Source organism: Mercenaria mercenaria, chromosome 4 (genome assembly GCF_021730395.1).
Source record: "Mercenaria mercenaria strain notata chromosome 4, MADL_Memer_1, whole genome shotgun sequence".
NCBI lineage: Eukaryota > Metazoa > Mollusca > Bivalvia > Venerida > Veneridae > Mercenaria > Mercenaria mercenaria.
Window position 1 is genome coordinate 5,324,067 of NC_069364.1, and position 17,540 is coordinate 5,341,606.

Consider the following 17,540-nt stretch of genomic DNA (forward strand, 5'->3'; position numbering starts at 1 on the left):
TGTATTATTTTCAGCTGACCTCACTAAATCACAAATACTTCCGTTCCCATCTGGAGGACAGTTTATCACTGGGACGGCCCCTTATCATTGAGGACGTCGGAGAAGAACTTGACCCTGCCCTTGATAATGTCCTGGAAAAGAACTTCATAAAGAGCGGATCCACATTTAAAGTGAGTTCGTTTTTATTTTAGGTAGTAGAAAAACATTGAAAAGGTACTGAAGATACTGTTTTATTAATAGGCTTGTTTGTTTCCTGAAAAATGCAAGTTTAAAAAATAAGAAATTTAACTTACGTGTCTCAAATGTATTTTATTTTGGTTTATTTTATTTTTGCATATCAAACTGCTTATGTAGCAGTCAAAAAATAAAAGTAAATTTACAAATTTATATGAATAGTATACATGTAGAGAATGTGAGAAAGTTATTGTTGCTGCATACCAGATACTACTAGTACTAGACTTAAAAGTGGAAGAAGATAAGCTCTTTAGATGCAGTATACTGATATTAGAGTGATATTTGCTCGAGTTTGACTTTTATATGCCATTGGTTTATAATTTCTTAAGATGGACCTTAAATCAAACTTGGAAACTTGATACATGTGTTGTTGGTGATGGGCATGCCAAAAATTTGAAAGAGCAAACTTGATAAGTTCGTGAAGAGTAAATTCATGGTAAAGATAAAATGTATTGTTCTGTTGTCAAGAAAGTGTTAACCCTTAGCCTGCTGGCAGCAGATGATTCTGCCTTTGCGACCAGTGCAGACCAAGATCAGCCTGCACATCCGTGCAGTCTGATCGTGGTCTGCACTGTTCGCTATTCAGTCAGTGAATTTTCAGTGCAAACCCCTTTGAATAATAAATGGTACTGTTTAAATTGAAAGATGGACCAGTCCATTATAGAAATATAGCAGGGTAAGGGTTAATAATAGATGAGATAGATATAAACTTACAAGCTTATATGTTACAGACTTACTATTTATGTGTTATAGGTGAAAGTGGGAGACAAGGAAGTTGACATTATGAAAGGTTTCCGGCTGTACATCACAACCAAGCTGGGTAACCCAACATACACACCAGAAATCACTGCTAGGACATCCATTGTAGACTTCACTGTAACAATGAAGGGTCTTGAAGATCAGTTGCTGGGTATTGTCATCTTAACAGAAAAACAGGTGAGACACTTTGTAGGAAAAAATGGTAGTTTTACAACTGGTTATTTCGCTGTAAACCGATAGTGTTAGCTACCGGTACTTCATTTGATTATGAAAGTCAAACAGAATTTTCAAATTCAGACATTTTTTTTTTTCAATGTTTCACATTTGCTTTACTTGTTGTTCAGGAACTTGAACAAGAAAGAACGAACTTGCTGGAGGAGGTCACAGCAAACAAACGGAAGATGCAGGAACTTGAAGACAACCTCCTGTATCGTCTCACGTCTACCGAGGGATCCCTCGTAGAGGATGAGTCATTGATTGAGGTGCTCAGTATCACCAAACATACTGCAGAGGAAGTCAGTGAGAAACTGAAGATCGCTGCTGAAACTGAGATCAAGATTAACACCGCTCGTGAAGAGTTCAGACCAGGTGCGTAGTTTATAATAATATGGAAATACAAATTCATCTTGTCAGCTGATAGTGTAAAGTAATCAGTACAATATTACTCTGATCTTTGATTAATCATGATGAAAATCAGATGTGTCAATAATGGCCAAAATTAAATAAAAAAGATAACTTTTAGGTTTAGATTTTAGATTTTTAGATAGTGAAATAACTCAAAATTGATATGTCACTAATTTTGAGCATAATACACAAGACTGGTCAATTTCTGTCAATACATGTGACTGTAGTGATTGTTTTGGTATAAACTGTAGCATTTAAAACTCGTATGGCAGTCTTATGTTATCATGGTTTGAATCTCTGGCTCCCGTTGACTGCAGTATGTCAGAAGTGCAGTGTACTCCATTTTAACAGATTTTGTTAAAAAGAGCAGCTTAAAGATAGATGGTTGAACATTGATAAAACTTAAAAGAAAATGCTTATGTTTATAACTTCTGCTTGGTCAATTTGTTAAAGAAAAACCTGAATATTTTAGTTTTCTTCAGAAATTGGATTTTGTATGTTAGTAATAACAGATGATGGTTTAAAAGAAAAAAAAGCCAAAGTGATTTCTGCTTGTAAATTTGATTTAAAAAAGCAAAATGTATGTCTTGGTATCAAGTCTCATTTTTGTAATAATTTCAGTGGCTAACCGTGGCAGTATCATGTACTTCTTGATTGTTGAGATGGCAATGGTAAACGTGATGTACCAGACGTCATTGCGTCAGTTCCTCGGAATCTTCGACCTTTCCATGGCACGTTCTCAGAAATCACCCATCACAGGCAAAAGAATTGCCAATATTATTGACTATCTGACATATGAGTCATTTGTGTACACTGCAAGAGGACTTTATGAGAAAGACAAGTTTACTTTCACAATCTTGGTCACGCTGAAAATTGAGATGAATGGCGGAAGAATTCCAAACAGTGAATTCCAGAGCTTCATTAAAGGTGTGTAGACAGCATCTTCTCTAAAGAAATTTCCCTAGCTACTGTAAATTAGTTAATATGCATTGGGGATTAATTTTGTGGATTTGTGATTCACTCAGTCCCAAAATTAAATCCCAACAAAAAAATTCATTTAATTTATTTACTCTTCAAAATATGAATCCACAAATTGATTCGGCTAGGTATTAGCCAATAGGTGCCCAAAACCAGGTAATTTCATACCTATGAAATAAATGATTTCAAAGTGCTCCACATTTGTTCATTTGTAAAAATGTGAATGGCGTTGAACAAAGTGAGAGGTTCAAGATGGGAAGGAAATGCTATATTCACACTGAGGGAAGAAATTGGATTTGAAAAATGTGATATTTCATTTTTAGCTGGACTATTTAAAGAATAGGTAGAGCTATTGGACTCACCCATGCGTCCGCGTCCCGAATTATTTCGAATTATTCAGCAAAGCGAATAACTCATTCAGTATGTGTATAAATTAATCAAAACATTTGTGCAATGTGACATTTCTTTTAAAACATGTTATTAAGTAAAATATTTCATGAAATCTGAAAGCGCTATTTCTTGATGCGTACATTGCGCTAAATATCACGTTGGCGTGACGTCAACATAACATAGTTGTGATGATTAAAGCATTGTTAGCCATATTAGAATTATAAATCACAGTGAAAGAAAAAAGTGTGTAAATATCCTCGTTCATGATTTGTTAAGAGATGTGTTTTTTTCTGATTTTAACAATGTAAAATTTGCAGGTGGTGCTGCTCTTGACTTAAATGCTGTGGATCCGAAGCCAAAGAAATGGATTCTCGACATGACCTGGCTAAACTTAGTTGAGCTCAGTAAACTGCCACAGTTTACTCAAATTTTAGCTCAGGTTGCAAGAAATGACAAGGTAAAGTTTTACCATTTATTACAACACCCGAATAGATATTGCTTGATATATTTAACTGTTTGATATAAACATTGATCGAAGATTTATTGTACAGTATAGTAAACTCTATAACATGGGTAAATAACTGAAAACAAACTACCTTAGTTGTTTATTTTCATAATTGACATAAGCGTTTTGAGTCGATTTCTGATATGATATTATTACTTTAAATGAATGGTATGAAGTATTTGATGATGTCCATAAGTGCTTGAACTATTATTATTTTTCTGCAAAACAGTTGACTTAAGCATTGATCATATTTGTGATATTTAACAGCAATGGAAAGCCTGGTTTGATGAGGATGCCCCAGAGGAGAACCCGATTCCCGACGGATATGCAACTACACTCGACACCTGGCGTAAACTTCTGCTGATCAGAGCATGGTGCCCAGACAGAATCATACCTATGGCAAGAAAATTTATTGCTGAGGCCATGGGGACAAGATACGCAGAAGCAGTCATCTTGAATATGGAGACTATGCACCAAGAATCAACAAAGAGAACTCCATTGATCTGTTTCCTCAGTATGGGGTCTGACCCAACAGAAAATATCATGTTGCTTGCTAAGAAATTGAACTTCTCATGCAGTGCTATTTCTATGGGTCAAGGTCAGGATGTACATGCTCGACGTCTGCTCAGTGTTTCTATGGCAGAAGGTAAATGGGTCTTGCTCCAGAACTGCCATCTTGGTCTTGACTTCATGGATGAACTCTTGGAAACGGTAAGTTAAGTTTTTTGGTGTGTTTTTTTTCTCTTCAAAACATTCAACATCAAAATTTGAAATACTTCAATGGAACAGGTACAAAGGAATATTACGATTTATTTTTCACACATTTGACAAAATAGAGATGGTGTAAGTAACCATGTATATTTTAGGTTCAGATATAATTATGCCACCGAAGGGAGGCATATTAGTTTTCAACTGTCCATCCGTTCGTTCATTCGTCACAATGTTAACTTTTTGCATGAAGGCACTTTACTCGTGAACCACTGCACCCAGGACCTTCAAACTTCACATGCTGATAGTACTTATTGAGTACACGACCCCTACTGACTTTGGGGTCACCAGGTCAAAGGTCAAGGCGCTGCGGGGGCATTTGTCACCATTTGTGACAGCTCTTGTTTTTGGTACTACCTTTCAGAAATTAGTTAAGATATAGTTGTAGCCATCTCATTAGTGAAATTAATTAAAGCAGACATAAATTTGGCTGAGTATTAACATGTTGCAGAGTTAGGTACTAACTTGTAAAACTGAGTTAAGAGACCAGTCTCAGATCTCTAACATCTGATTGGTTGCTTTTGTGCAGAAATTTGAAATCTTTCATCTGATTTGTTGTTTCTGAGCATAAATTTGAAACCTGACATTTGATTGGTTGTTTCTTATGGACCAGTTGCAGTGTTGCATTCTGACTGTTCACCAAACTAAGTTTTGTAGCTTTAAAGCAAGTTTTACGTATAAATCATATTTTAGATGAATATATTCTTCTTGGCACTTATAGTCCATAAAACCTGCTCTAATTTTCATTCCATAAAGGTGGTATCAACAGAGAATGTACATGAAGATTTCCGCTGCTGGTTGACCTCTGAGGAGCATAAAAAGTTCCCAATCAATCTGCTCCAGTCCTCCATCAAGTTTACAAATGAGCCACCTATGGGAGTAAAGGCTGGTCTCAAGAGAACATACGCTCTTGTTACACAGGTAAAAACATAATAAGGACTCAAATATTGAAACGTTTATGTCAGTTCTGTGTACATACAAATATTAAAGCTTCTGTATACATACAAATATTAAAGCTGAAAGACAGAGGGACTGCACGACAATCATACTTGTTTGAGTAAATAGAATAGATAATCTAATTTTTCTGAAAAACTATTAAACTGGCTTATTAAATTGCTCTGTGCTTCCAAGAAATCTACCCTTACCTTTTATCTTTAGTAAGATTACTGTCGGTCTTTTTTCTTGAATAGGATCTTTTTAGCTCATCTGATTTTTTGAAAAAAAATGATGAGTTATTGTCATCACTTGAGCGGTTGTCGGCGTCGGCGTCAGCGTCGGCGTTGCCTGGTTAAGTTTTATGTTTAGGTCAGCTTTTCTCCTAAACTATCAAAGCTATTGCTTTGAAACTTGGAATACTTGTTCACCATCATAAGCTGACCCTGTATAGCAAGAAACATAACTCCATCTTGCTTTTTGCAAGATTTATGGCCCCTTTTGTACTTAGAAAATATCAGATTTCTTGGTTAAGTTTTATGTTTAGGTCAACTTTTCTCCCAAACTGTCAAAGCTATTGCTTTGAAACTTGGAATACTTGTTCACCATCATAAGCTGACCCTGTACAGCAAGAAACATAACTCCATCTTGCTTTTTGCAAGATTTATTGCCCCTTTTGGACTTAGAAAATCAGTTTTCTTGGTTAAGTTTTATGTTTAGGTCAGCTTTTATCCTAAACTATCAAAGCTATTGCTTTAAAACTTGCAACACTTGTTCACCATCATAAGTTGACCCTGTACAGCAAGAAACATAACTCCATCCTGCTTTTTGCAAGATTTATGGCCCCTTTTGGACTTAGAAAATATCAGATTTCTTGGTTAAGTTTTATGTTTAGGTCAACTTTTTCTCTTAAACTATCAAAGCTATTGCTTTGAAACTTGCAACACTTGTTCACCATCATAAGCTGACCCTGTACAGCAAGCAGCGTAACTCCATCCTGATTTTTGCAATAATTATTGCCCCTTTTGGACTAAGAAAATCATTTTCTTGGTTGAGTATTATGTTTAAGTCAACTTTTCTCATAAACGATCAAAGCTATTGCTTTAAAACTTGCAACAGTTTTTCACCATCATAAGTGGACACTGTACATCAAGAAACATAACTCTATCCTGCTTTTTGCAAGAATGATGGCCCTTTTTAGACTTAGAAAATCATGGGTAGGACAATATTTCTATTACATAAAAAAAATCAGATGAGCGTCAGCACCCGCAAGGCGGTGCTCTTGTTATGATTACCAGTAAGACTTCCAGTATAAAATTATTCTGGTGATATTTTTAGCATTGCTAAATTATCAGTGAACTCTTTAAATGCACAACATTCCTGAGCTGGGAACCAACCATTTTTATGAATATTTAAATAGCCAGAGTTTACGTGGTTGTTCTTCTGTATAATGAAGAAATTGAGAGATATCCTTGGATTGAGCACTAGACAGGTGTAAACTTAACTAGAATTAAAGAAGTGAAAGTGAAGTAGAAAAGTTGATGTTTTATCGAGATATATTTCAATGTTACTATTATTTCAGGAACAACTCGAGTACAGTAACTTACCACAGTGGAAGCCAATGTTGTACGGAGTTGCCTTCCTTCACACAACTGTACAAGAAAGGAGAAAGTTTGGACCAATCGGATGGAACATTCCATATGAGTTCAACCAATCGGATTTTACAGCCACTGTGCAATTTGTGCAGAACCATTTGGATGACATAGATCCAAAGAAGGTATGTTAAATTATTGCTTTTGGCTAGAAAACATACATACATCTTGTTGTTTCTTATCTGAATCATGCCAACACAACTGGCTTAGTTGAAAATATTTTAATTGTATAATAATTGTTCAGTTTGGCACACTTTATTATTTAAGCAATGAAGTAAAGTCTTAAGTTAATTGTAGCCCTTCAAACAGAGGTAACACCGGTAAAACAGGTCTTCAGTGTATGATACTGATCTCAGTTTTAAGTATTCCTTTAAGATGAAATTTAAGAGCAGGTCTGTCTTGACGTGAAAACCCATTATTTTGATCTACCAGGAAAGCAAAAGATATTTAGACTTCACATAATAGATATCTACGACTCCATATGTAAGGGTCAGTGAGGGACAATTTGGAAGGGTCAGTGAGGGATTTTCAGTATTAACAAATTTACTGTATTTATCAGGGTGTATCATGGACAACTGTTCGCTACATGATTGGTGAAGTACAGTACGGAGGTCGTGTTACAGACGACTATGACAAGAAGCTGCTGAACACCTATGCTCGTGTCTGGTTCAGTGAGGGAATGTTTGCTGACTCATTCCAATTCTACACAGGTAGGTCAATAGCAGCAGTAAAATATATAACTAATGGTACACTCTTTTTGCTCTGACAATGTAATTGGATGTTTTTCGATCAATTTTAGAATCGGACTATATGCTCATAATGTGTAATGTATTGTCTTAACTTGCTATTCAGGATGATAAAATCACAGCCTTGACAAGAATTGCATCTTGAATAAGTTACAACCTGAACTTGACAGATATCAGAACCTTAGAATGTAAAGGTCTTAAAGTTGGCAAATATCAGAATTTATTAATGTGAAGACTGTTATCTTGAGAAATACTGGTAGTAGAACCATAGAACGTAAAGGTCATAAACTTGACAGATATCAGAACCTTAGGATGTAAAGGTCATAAACTTGACAGATACCAGAACCTTAGAATGTAAAGGTCACATTCTTGACAAATGTCAAAATCTTAGAACATAAGATCTTAAACTTGACAAATATCAGACCTTAGAATGTGAAGGCATAACCTTGGCAAGAACCAGAAAAAGATCATAATTTGAAAAAGGTACCAGGATTAGCATAATAAGTTGCCATAACCATTGCAAATACCTAAACCTAAGAGTGTAAAGATGATGGTTACTTGAGTGATGGTCAAATCTGTAAGTATACTCATAACATTGACAAGATTAGAATTATGTAGAAAGGTGATACATGTATGTGATATTACCAAATGAAGAGAATATATAGAGGATAATTGGTGGTTTCGGTGTAATATCACGTTATAATTTCACCGAGTGGGCACCAAAAGTGATATTTTCACGAGTGGCGCAGCCACGAGTGAAAATAACAACTTTTGGTGTTCACGAGTGAAATTACCGTGATATTACATCGATACCAACAATTTTTCTGTTTATTTTATATCTAAAACTCTACTTTTGTTGTGTTTATTTCAATAAAATGTCGAAATTTGCGGGAAATTTTATCAGGAAGCATCGCAAACATGACGTCATTTTAACAACGTCATCGTCATATTGTTTCCGGCTTTCAGTACGCTCGGTAAACTTTTTGACGTTAATCCGGGTATGAGATTTGATAATTTTCACTGAGTGGCCAGTGAGTTTATCAGGATATAATTCACCGTTATATTTCGATTAACCACCGAAAAACATAAAATATAATGTGACACTGTTTGTTATACATTTCTGATGGTATTATTTCAGGATATAAGATTCCCAAATGTAAGAATCTGGCAGAATATGGAACCTATATTGAAAGCCTTCCATTGGCTGACACTCCGGAATGCTTTGGTCTCCATTCCAATGCTGATATTACGTAAGTACCAGTTAAAATGTTTTAGCAGTGGATTAATGATAGAATGACAAACATTTTGCAATGTATCTGTAAATGACCCATATGTCTTCAACAGTGGTATTCAGCCCACCCTCCTAGCTCAGTAGGGAGAACGCAGATATACGGATCGCAGGGTCGTGAGTTTCTCTGTGACGATTTGATAAAAGATGTTTTGTCTGAAATCATTTGTCCTCCACCTTTGATTTGTATGGGGAAATTGGCAGTCACTTGCAGATAACAGGTTTGTACTGGTACAGAATCCATGAATACTGGTAAGCTTAACTGCCTGTCATTACGTAACTGAAATATTGTTGAAGAACGGCGTTACACCCAAAAAAGATCAACATCTTTAAGTATAGGAAACAGAAATAATTGAAAGAAGATAAAAAATAGCAGCAGTGATTATTTATTTGACATAATTATGAATAATTATTTTATTTTATTTACCTTGTAAGCAGTGGTCGGTAAGCATCATGTATTGTTTTTTCACACATTCATAGATACATGTTGTCTCACACAAAGTGAACAGTGCTTTTGAAAACACCGAAAAATTGTTTGTAGTAAATGGATATTTTTTTTTGAGAAGCAGAAAAGTTTACATTTACGTTATTTTGTTTTGCATCACAATGTGATAAAGTATTGTGGCTGTTTAGAAAATGTATGTGTGATATTATGTAGCATGTAAAATGTCGGAAATAATACTATTGTAACAGTTTCTTAAAGGTGTTATACAAGGAATGGTAATTGTGTGGAGGTTATAGCTTACAGAATGACAGTGGTTTTACCAGTGTCTACACCTGGGGTCTTACCCCCAATATAAATGCTTGAAAGTCACCATATGACCTCAGATGTATCAATATCATTTTGTGACTTGACCAGACCAGTCAAAAGCAAAACATAGGGTCTTTAGGATCTTAATTAGAAACTGCTAATTGATTATCATTTCTCTATTTATAAATATGTATTGGGGGGTGGGGGGGGGAATAAAATTCCAGCTATTGACTTTAAAAAATGATTTTCATATCAAAAGAATTATATGAATAAACATTCTGTACTTTTTTTGTTTGTATATAGGTATTCTACGAATACATCCAATAACATGCTTGAGACTATAATGAGCATCCAGCCCAAAGATTCTGGTGGTGGTGGTGGTGAGACTCGTGAAAGCATTGTATACAAACTTGCCGATGACATGTTGGGAAAATTGCCATCAGACTATATTCAGCATGAGGTTAGTCAAAATTTATTGAAAAATTGTTTGTGGGAATATGTATTCAGCAGCAGTAAATGTTTTCATGTGTTGGACTGGTATTCTTCATCATTTAAAAGTCTGAAATTTTCATTTTGCTCTCTCGTTGAATTATCACAGATTGTAATGAAACATTGCTTGAGTGGCATTCTGAATCTACAATCCTTGCAGCAAAATTTCATCAGTACAAATTTGCTTCGAAACATGACAAATTTCAGACCTTAAACATTGAAGAATATGAAACTTGACTTACATGAATTGACGAACTTTTTGATAAAAAATGAAGTGAGTTTTTGAATTGACTGTTTTAGAAGGAAAAAATCATCGCATATTGTCTAGATATTTACTGTACTTTGATTATTGATGTTAAATAATATATAAAAAAAATTGAAGGCAGACTATTCTGATTTCTGACATTATGTTATCAACCATTTGTAGCCAGGATGTTAGCAGATGTGAATAATAAATCCCAGTCTAGTTCATTTTATAGAAAATCTGTAGAGAGAAAAAACACACCTTATATTTGCAAAATGGGTTGTAATTTTGCTGTAAATGCCTGTAATAATATTATATTCTTTCAATTTTTTATCCCACAGGTCAGAGAGCGCTTGAGAAAGATGGGACATCTCCAGCCAATCAATATCTTCCTGAGACAGGAGATTGACAGAATGCAGCGTGTAATAACCCGTGTCCGTAATGATCTCACTGATCTTAAACTCGCTATTGATGGTACCATCATCATGAGTGAAAATCTACGTGATGCCCTTGACAACATGTTTGATGCACGTGTGCCTACACTGTGGAAGAAGGTGACTAATTTTCTTATACAGGAACAATTTCTGGTATTTCTTCAGACCGTTACATGATTTGATCTGTCAGGATATTTTTATTTCCTGAGTTTTAATCTGTAATACTGTATTTTATTATGCCCCCGAAGGGAGGCATATAGTTTTTGAACTGTCGGTCTGTCTGCAATTTTCATGTCCGCTCCTTACCTTTGTCATCGATGGATGGATTTTCAAATAACTTGGCATGAATGTGTACCACAGTAAGACGACGTGTCGCGCGCAAGACCCAGGTCGTAGCTCAAAGGTCAAGGTCACACTTAGACGTTAAAGGATAGTGATTGATGGCTGTCCGGCCATAACTTTGTCATCGAGGATGGATTTTCAAACAACTTGGCATGAATGTGTTACATAATGTAAGACAGTGTCGGCGCAAGACCAGGTCCGTAGCTCAAAGTCAGTCACACTTGGAGTTAAAGGTTATGGGTATGTTTCGTGTCCGGTCCATAACTCTGCCATTCATTAAGGGATTTTGTAATTACCTGGCATAAAGGTTCCTCATGATCAGACGATGTGTCATGAGCAAGACCCAGACCTAGCTCAAGGTCAAGGTTAACAGGTTGCATTGTGGCATGTCCGGTCCATATCTTTGTCATCGATGGATGGATTTTCAAATAACTTGGCATGAATGTTCCACAGTAAGACGAGTGTCATTCACAAGACCAGTCCTAGCTCAAAGGTCAAGGTCACACTTACATGTTAAAGGTCATTTTTCATGATAGTGCATTGATGGGCATGTCCGGTCCATATCTTTGTCATTCATGCATGGATTTTAAAATAACTATGCATGAATGTGTGACACAGTAAGACGACGTGTCGCGCGCAAGACCCAGCTCCGTAGGTCAAAGGTCCTAAACTCTAACATCGGCCATAACTATTCATTCAAAGTGCCATCGGGGGCATGTGTCATCCTATGGAGACAGCTCTTCTTTATTATCTATTTGGATGGAAGTTTTTGATTTGATATGTTTATTTATGTTATAAACTTATCTTTTTCTGTATTTCAGATTTCCTGGGAGTCTTCAACCCTTGGTTTCTGGTTCACAGATCTGCTGGACCGTAACGCACAGTTTTACTCCTGGTTGTATGACGGTCGTCCGACAACATTCTGGATGACAGGATTCTTCAATCCAACTGTAAGTTCTACTCTATTTTCTTATGTCAGTTACCATGGAAATGAAAAGCAAAGTCTATACAAAAAGTTATTCAATATTTCACCTGTACATGACCAGTTTACCAGATAATCACTGATCAGCTTGCCCAGTAAGCTGTGCATGTAGAGAACATTGGAGAGGTTGCAAGTCTGATCTCCAGGCAGGGTGAATGTTTCTTTCCTTTTATAGTCATATTCTGACAGCAAAAAGAAGCATTTGTTGTATGACCTGAAGTCTTAGGACAGCATAACAAAATATTATGATTTCTAGATTAAGGAACAATTTTCAGATAAGAGTAACGATCTTAGTGACTCCAATAGATTTTTGTGTGATTGTAGGGTTTCCTGACAGCCATGAGACAAGAGATTACCCGTGCACATAAGGGATGGGCACTCGATTCCGTCATCCTTGACAATGAAGTGACCCGCATGATGAAAGAAGATGTACATAGTCCCCCAGGAGAAGGTATAAATATTATACACATTTCTTGTTTAATTTAGAGATTTTTTTATAGGGACACTGGACCAAAGTCAAACCAAAATGACCAATTTGAAAGTAATGTGAAAATGTATTAAGTTAAAACTCTCTCTAGAATGTGTTTTTTGTAAGATGACACTTTCTAGGCTCGCTTGAAAGCAGTTACAGTGATTTAAAATTGTGCTTGCTGTACTTTGATAATGGAATACATTGTAGTTGATTTTTAGAATTTCTGTAAACAGATAAACAAAATATTTTAGATTTTCTTGAGGCAGTCTGTCTTATTGAAAGGTTGGCCCTTAAATGCTGGACAGGATTGGTTTTGCCTTTGCAGCCAGTGTAGGTCATGATAAGCCTGCACATCCGTGCAGTCTGATCAAGATCTGCACTGTTTGCTATTCAGTCAGTATCTGTTTGGTTAGGACCCCTTTAAACAGTTAATGGTACTGTCCAAATTGAAAGATGGACAAGTTCATTATAGAAATTTAGCATGCTAAGGGTTAGGATGCTTTGATACAGTTATGTGAATGTTTGAATAGAAAAATTCATGTCTTTGTTAGCACAGCTATCACTGAATAGTGCAGATTTTCTGAAAATGAAACAGTTAATTTTTGGTTTGGAATGCTTTATATAATTGAGTGTAGAATTCTTATCCAGTTCATATTAGAAACTTAAATTTTGTTTATTATTTTCTTCAGGTGTATACATCTATGGTCTGTACCTAGACGGTGCAGGTTGGGATCGACGTAACGCCCGACTCATTGAACCAACACCAAAGGTACTGTACACATTGATCCCAGTTGTACATGTGTTTGCTGTCAACGTTGAGAAGAACAAGACTGGATATGATTGTCCAGTATACAAGAAACCAAGACGTACAGATCTGACATACATTTTCCCACTACAATTGAAGACAAACAAAAATCCAGATCACTGGACCCTTCGTGGTGTTGCACTGCTCTGTGACACTAAATAAACTGTAAAGAACTTTATGGAATTTAGAGATCTTTATTAATGACAGAAAACTACATGAGAATAATGAAACTATATGTAACTTGTGAACACTTCTATCAGAGGGATAATTCTGTAACTTACATGTGAATATTATATCACATGAAATATGTAAGAATCTGTTTTTTACATATAACATATTCAATGTAATCTGTATTTAATAGTGCAAAAATGTTTAATTTGAATGGACTGGACTATAGTTACAAAACACTTGTTTAAATTGAGATTTGATACTAAACATTGTGTAGAAGTGCTTAAGTGATATAAACTGTATTAAATATTTATTTACACTTACATGACTGTGATTGAATTTTGATTTACATGTGATATAATGTTTTGTATGAAATTTGATTTGTTGTTTTGCTGATGTGATAATAATACTAAATATTGATGTTTTTAATATACATGTATATAAATAATGTTACTTGAAATTTTCAACCTTGAAGTAATAGAAACTGCATTCTTGATGAGTTGTATTTTTCAGTATATTTACAGTTAATATTTAAGAATTATCACTGTTAGTGCATGATAATCAGCCTAGACATCTGGAAGCCTATTTAGTGACTCTGTTATCATGTGGTGCTGTCACCTAGCGAAACATGTTTAATATACTTAAGGTTTCTATCACTGCAACATACTGTTACTGTTGCAGCTTCATTATTCTTTTTTTTCTACTAGTGTTTAATATATATATATGACCAAAAGTGTGATATGCAATTAACAAATTGAAAGCTTGTTATTTTTGTTGTATTTTTTTTTTTTTTTTTTTTTTTGCAATTGAAAGTTGCATTTATTTATTGTTTTGCTGTTATTTGTGTGTGATGTTTTCAGTATTTCTAAACTGATAATCAAAGTTTATCTAATTTTATATACATGTATTTTGTTATACTTATTTCTGTTGTGTTATGTTTAAACAATGAAAAACTATCTCCAAAGACATAACAGGACCGTTATTGTATTTAAATTGTTCACATGATTTTTTAAATAATTTGAATTAAAAAGTGTAAATTGTTTCTATGACGGAGCCGTATTTTGATTAAAAATTATATATGGAATATGCTGTTCTGTTTGATATGCAGAAATGGTTTGATCGCTAAAAATATTTTCTTTTAATGCAAAATAACAAATGGTTTTGTGGTTAAATATTTCATAATTGCTACCTGAAAAGAAGCATTTACTTTTGGAATCTAACATATTTTATATTCTGTTTTCTACATTTATACAGATATTTGATGTGTTTTTATTTTGTTTTTCACTTAAAAGCATGTGATATTGTCCTTCCGTCCAATTACAGACTTACATGTACAAATCATGCTGGTTATTTTGACAAAAAAAATCATTGTGAGTTACAGCTGCTGTGTATATGAAAGATTAATAATGTATAAAACTCTTCATTTAAATATATATATATATAAATTGTTCTAAATTAAATGTCTTTGACCATATAAAAGCTATTAACAAATGAACTGTACTGTTTTACTGGTTGAATAAAAACTTGAAATGATAAAACCTGTGTTTACTTTCCTGCTTTTAGATAAGTGAAAATCTACCTGTGATGAGAAGCATTCAGTTGAATCATTTGGTATAAGGTCAAGATTATTGTCTTCAAATTAACCCTTAGCCTGCTGGCGGCGATTGGTTTTGCCTTTGCGACTAGTGCAGACCATGATCAGCCTGCACATCTGTGCAGGCTGATCATGGTCTGCACTGTTCGCTATTCAGTTAGTAAATTTTCAGTGAACACCCCTTCGAATACTAAATGGTATTGCCCAAACTGAATGATGGAACAGTCCATTTCAGAAATTTAGCAGGGTAAGGGTTAAAGGCTTCCACACTTTTTGGTAATATTTCCTGTCACTTTAAAGTGTCAACATTTACTGCCTACTTGAACTTTAAAATTGAGCAATTTTTCTGTATTATATGCAACATGTCATCGTCATAATCAGAATATTTATACAAAGTCTTTTCAATCCTACTGTGTATGGTCATTTAAATATTACTTGATCACATGGCAAAAAAAATCAATGGTGATAGCTAATTGCAAGTTTCAAAACTCTCCTAGACATCACTGGACTAGACCTGAAGTAAAAACCATTTGACTTTGAAATGAAACATTGCAGTAGTAAAGTAGATTTGTTTTAAAAAATGAATTAAAATCTTTGACCTCTGAGTGTGACCTTTAAATTTGAATTTTAAGCCAAGGGTCTAGGTCTTGCATGCTGAACATCTTGTTATGGAGAAAGCATGTGCCAAGTAAAATCAAAAACATTGATGGATGATGGAGTTATTGACCAGACACATAAAGGCTTTTTAATCTTTGACCTCCAAATGTTACCACAACTATTGAGCTACTTGTATGTGTATTGTGGGCGACACATTGTTTTGTTATGGGGAACAATTGTGCCATCTCTTGTCAGGTGGCAGACTTGTGGAATGGAATAACGGACCGCAGGCAGACAAGATGCAAACCTACATAGTCCCCAAAACTGGTTTTCAACCAGAAGGGAAATAAGTCGCACCATTTCCCAGTTTCATTTCTTTTAGTTTTCTTCAATAACTGTGGGGACTGAAAGACCTAAATTATCATGATATTGACTTCCATTAAACTGTTTGCCCCAAAACAGTAAGGATTAGCCATTGTGTAAAGTTTGAAAGCTGCAGTTATACTGTCTGAGTTGGATTCTGCAAACAGTCGGCTGTAGTCCCAGTGACCTTGACCTTTGAGCAACAACAGGGAATTATCTGGTGATAGTCAATGTGTAGTTGACAGCTGTACCTGTAAATCATTCTACCATGGTCTGGAAACAAAGTTAACTTGGGTCTTTTTGACCTTGACCTTTGAGCCTGATCTCAAAAGCAAGTAGAGTCTTGTTCCAGTGATATTCTGTCACTGTGTAAAGAATGACAACTGTAGCTATTACACTTTCTGACTTGCAGCAGGGAAGAGAAAGGATAGGCAGATAACAAACAAGAGGGTCATGATGACCCTGGATCGCTCACCTGAGTAATATGAGCTACATGTTTCAAATGTCAAACTGATGATTTTTAGATATTTTTTGGAAGATTTTCCGATGTACAATCAAGTAACCCCTGGGGCGGGGCCAATTTTATCACAGGGGTCATGATTTGAACAAAGTTTGTAGCAGTCTACTAGGCAATGTTACATATCAAATATCTAAGATCTAGGCCTTCTGGTTTATTTCTAGCAAATTTATGAAGATTTCCCTATGTACAATCAAGTAACCCCTGGGCCTGGGTCAATTTGACCCTGGGGGGTCAAGATTTGAACAAGTTTTGTAGAAGTCCACTAGGCAATGCTACATGTCAAATATCTAAGCTCTAGGCCTTCTGGTTTATTTTTAGAAATTTTTTGAAGATTTTTCTATGTACAATCAAGTAACCCCATGGGGCGGGGTCAATTTGACCCCGGGGGTCATGATTTGAACAAATTTTGTAGAAGTCTACCAGGCAATACTACATGTCAAATATCTAAGACCTAGGCCTTCTGGTTTATTTTTAGAAAATTTTTGAAGATTTTCCTATGTAAAATCAAGTGACCCCTGGGGCGGGGTCAATTTTGACCCCGGGGTCATGATTTGAACAAATTTTGTAGAAGTCCACTAGGCAATGCTACATGTTAAATATCTAAGCTCTAGGCCTTCTGGTTTTCTTTTACAATTTTTTTTAAGATTTTCCTATAGAAATCTATGTAAAATTAAGTGACCCCTGGGGCGGGGTCAATTTTGAACAACTTTAGTAGAGGTCCACTAGGCAATACTACATGTCAAATATCTAAGCTCTAGGGCTTCTGGTTTTTGAGAAGAAGATTTTTTAAGATTTTCCTATGTAAAATCATATGACCCCTCGGGCGAGGTCAGTTTTGACCCCGGGGTCATGATTTGAACAAACTTGATAGAGGTCCACTAGGCAATGCTTCACACCAAATA

At 35.3% G+C, this 17,540-nt stretch overlaps 1 protein-coding gene across 4 annotated transcripts in view; it reads left to right on the plus strand.

Annotated features, from left to right (window-relative positions):
* The window catches only part of LOC123550877 (dynein axonemal heavy chain 5-like), a 98,231-nt gene extending 83,731 nt beyond the window's left edge, over nt 1-14,500 (plus strand). For all 4 annotated transcript variants that reach the window (XM_053540239.1, XM_053540240.1, XM_045339342.2 and 1 more), the window contains 15 exons: nt 15-170; nt 988-1,170; nt 1,338-1,581; nt 2,239-2,544; nt 3,303-3,442; nt 3,758-4,201; nt 5,015-5,179; nt 6,774-6,968; nt 7,403-7,553; nt 8,728-8,839; nt 9,932-10,088; nt 10,703-10,915; nt 11,959-12,087; nt 12,444-12,570; nt 13,281-14,500. In XM_053540239.1, coding sequence (XP_053396214.1) covers nt 15-170; nt 988-1,170; nt 1,338-1,581; nt 2,239-2,544; nt 3,303-3,442; nt 3,758-4,201; nt 5,015-5,179; nt 6,774-6,968; nt 7,403-7,553; nt 8,728-8,839; nt 9,932-10,088; nt 10,703-10,915; nt 11,959-12,087; nt 12,444-12,570; nt 13,281-13,558 — 3,000 coding nt within the window. In that variant the 3' untranslated portion in view covers nt 13,559-14,500. The remainder of the gene's footprint in view (nt 1-14; nt 171-987; nt 1,171-1,337; nt 1,582-2,238; nt 2,545-3,302; nt 3,443-3,757; nt 4,202-5,014; nt 5,180-6,773; nt 6,969-7,402; nt 7,554-8,727; nt 8,840-9,931; nt 10,089-10,702; nt 10,916-11,958; nt 12,088-12,443; nt 12,571-13,280) is intronic.
* Nucleotides 14,501-17,540: the final 3,040 nt, after the last annotated feature.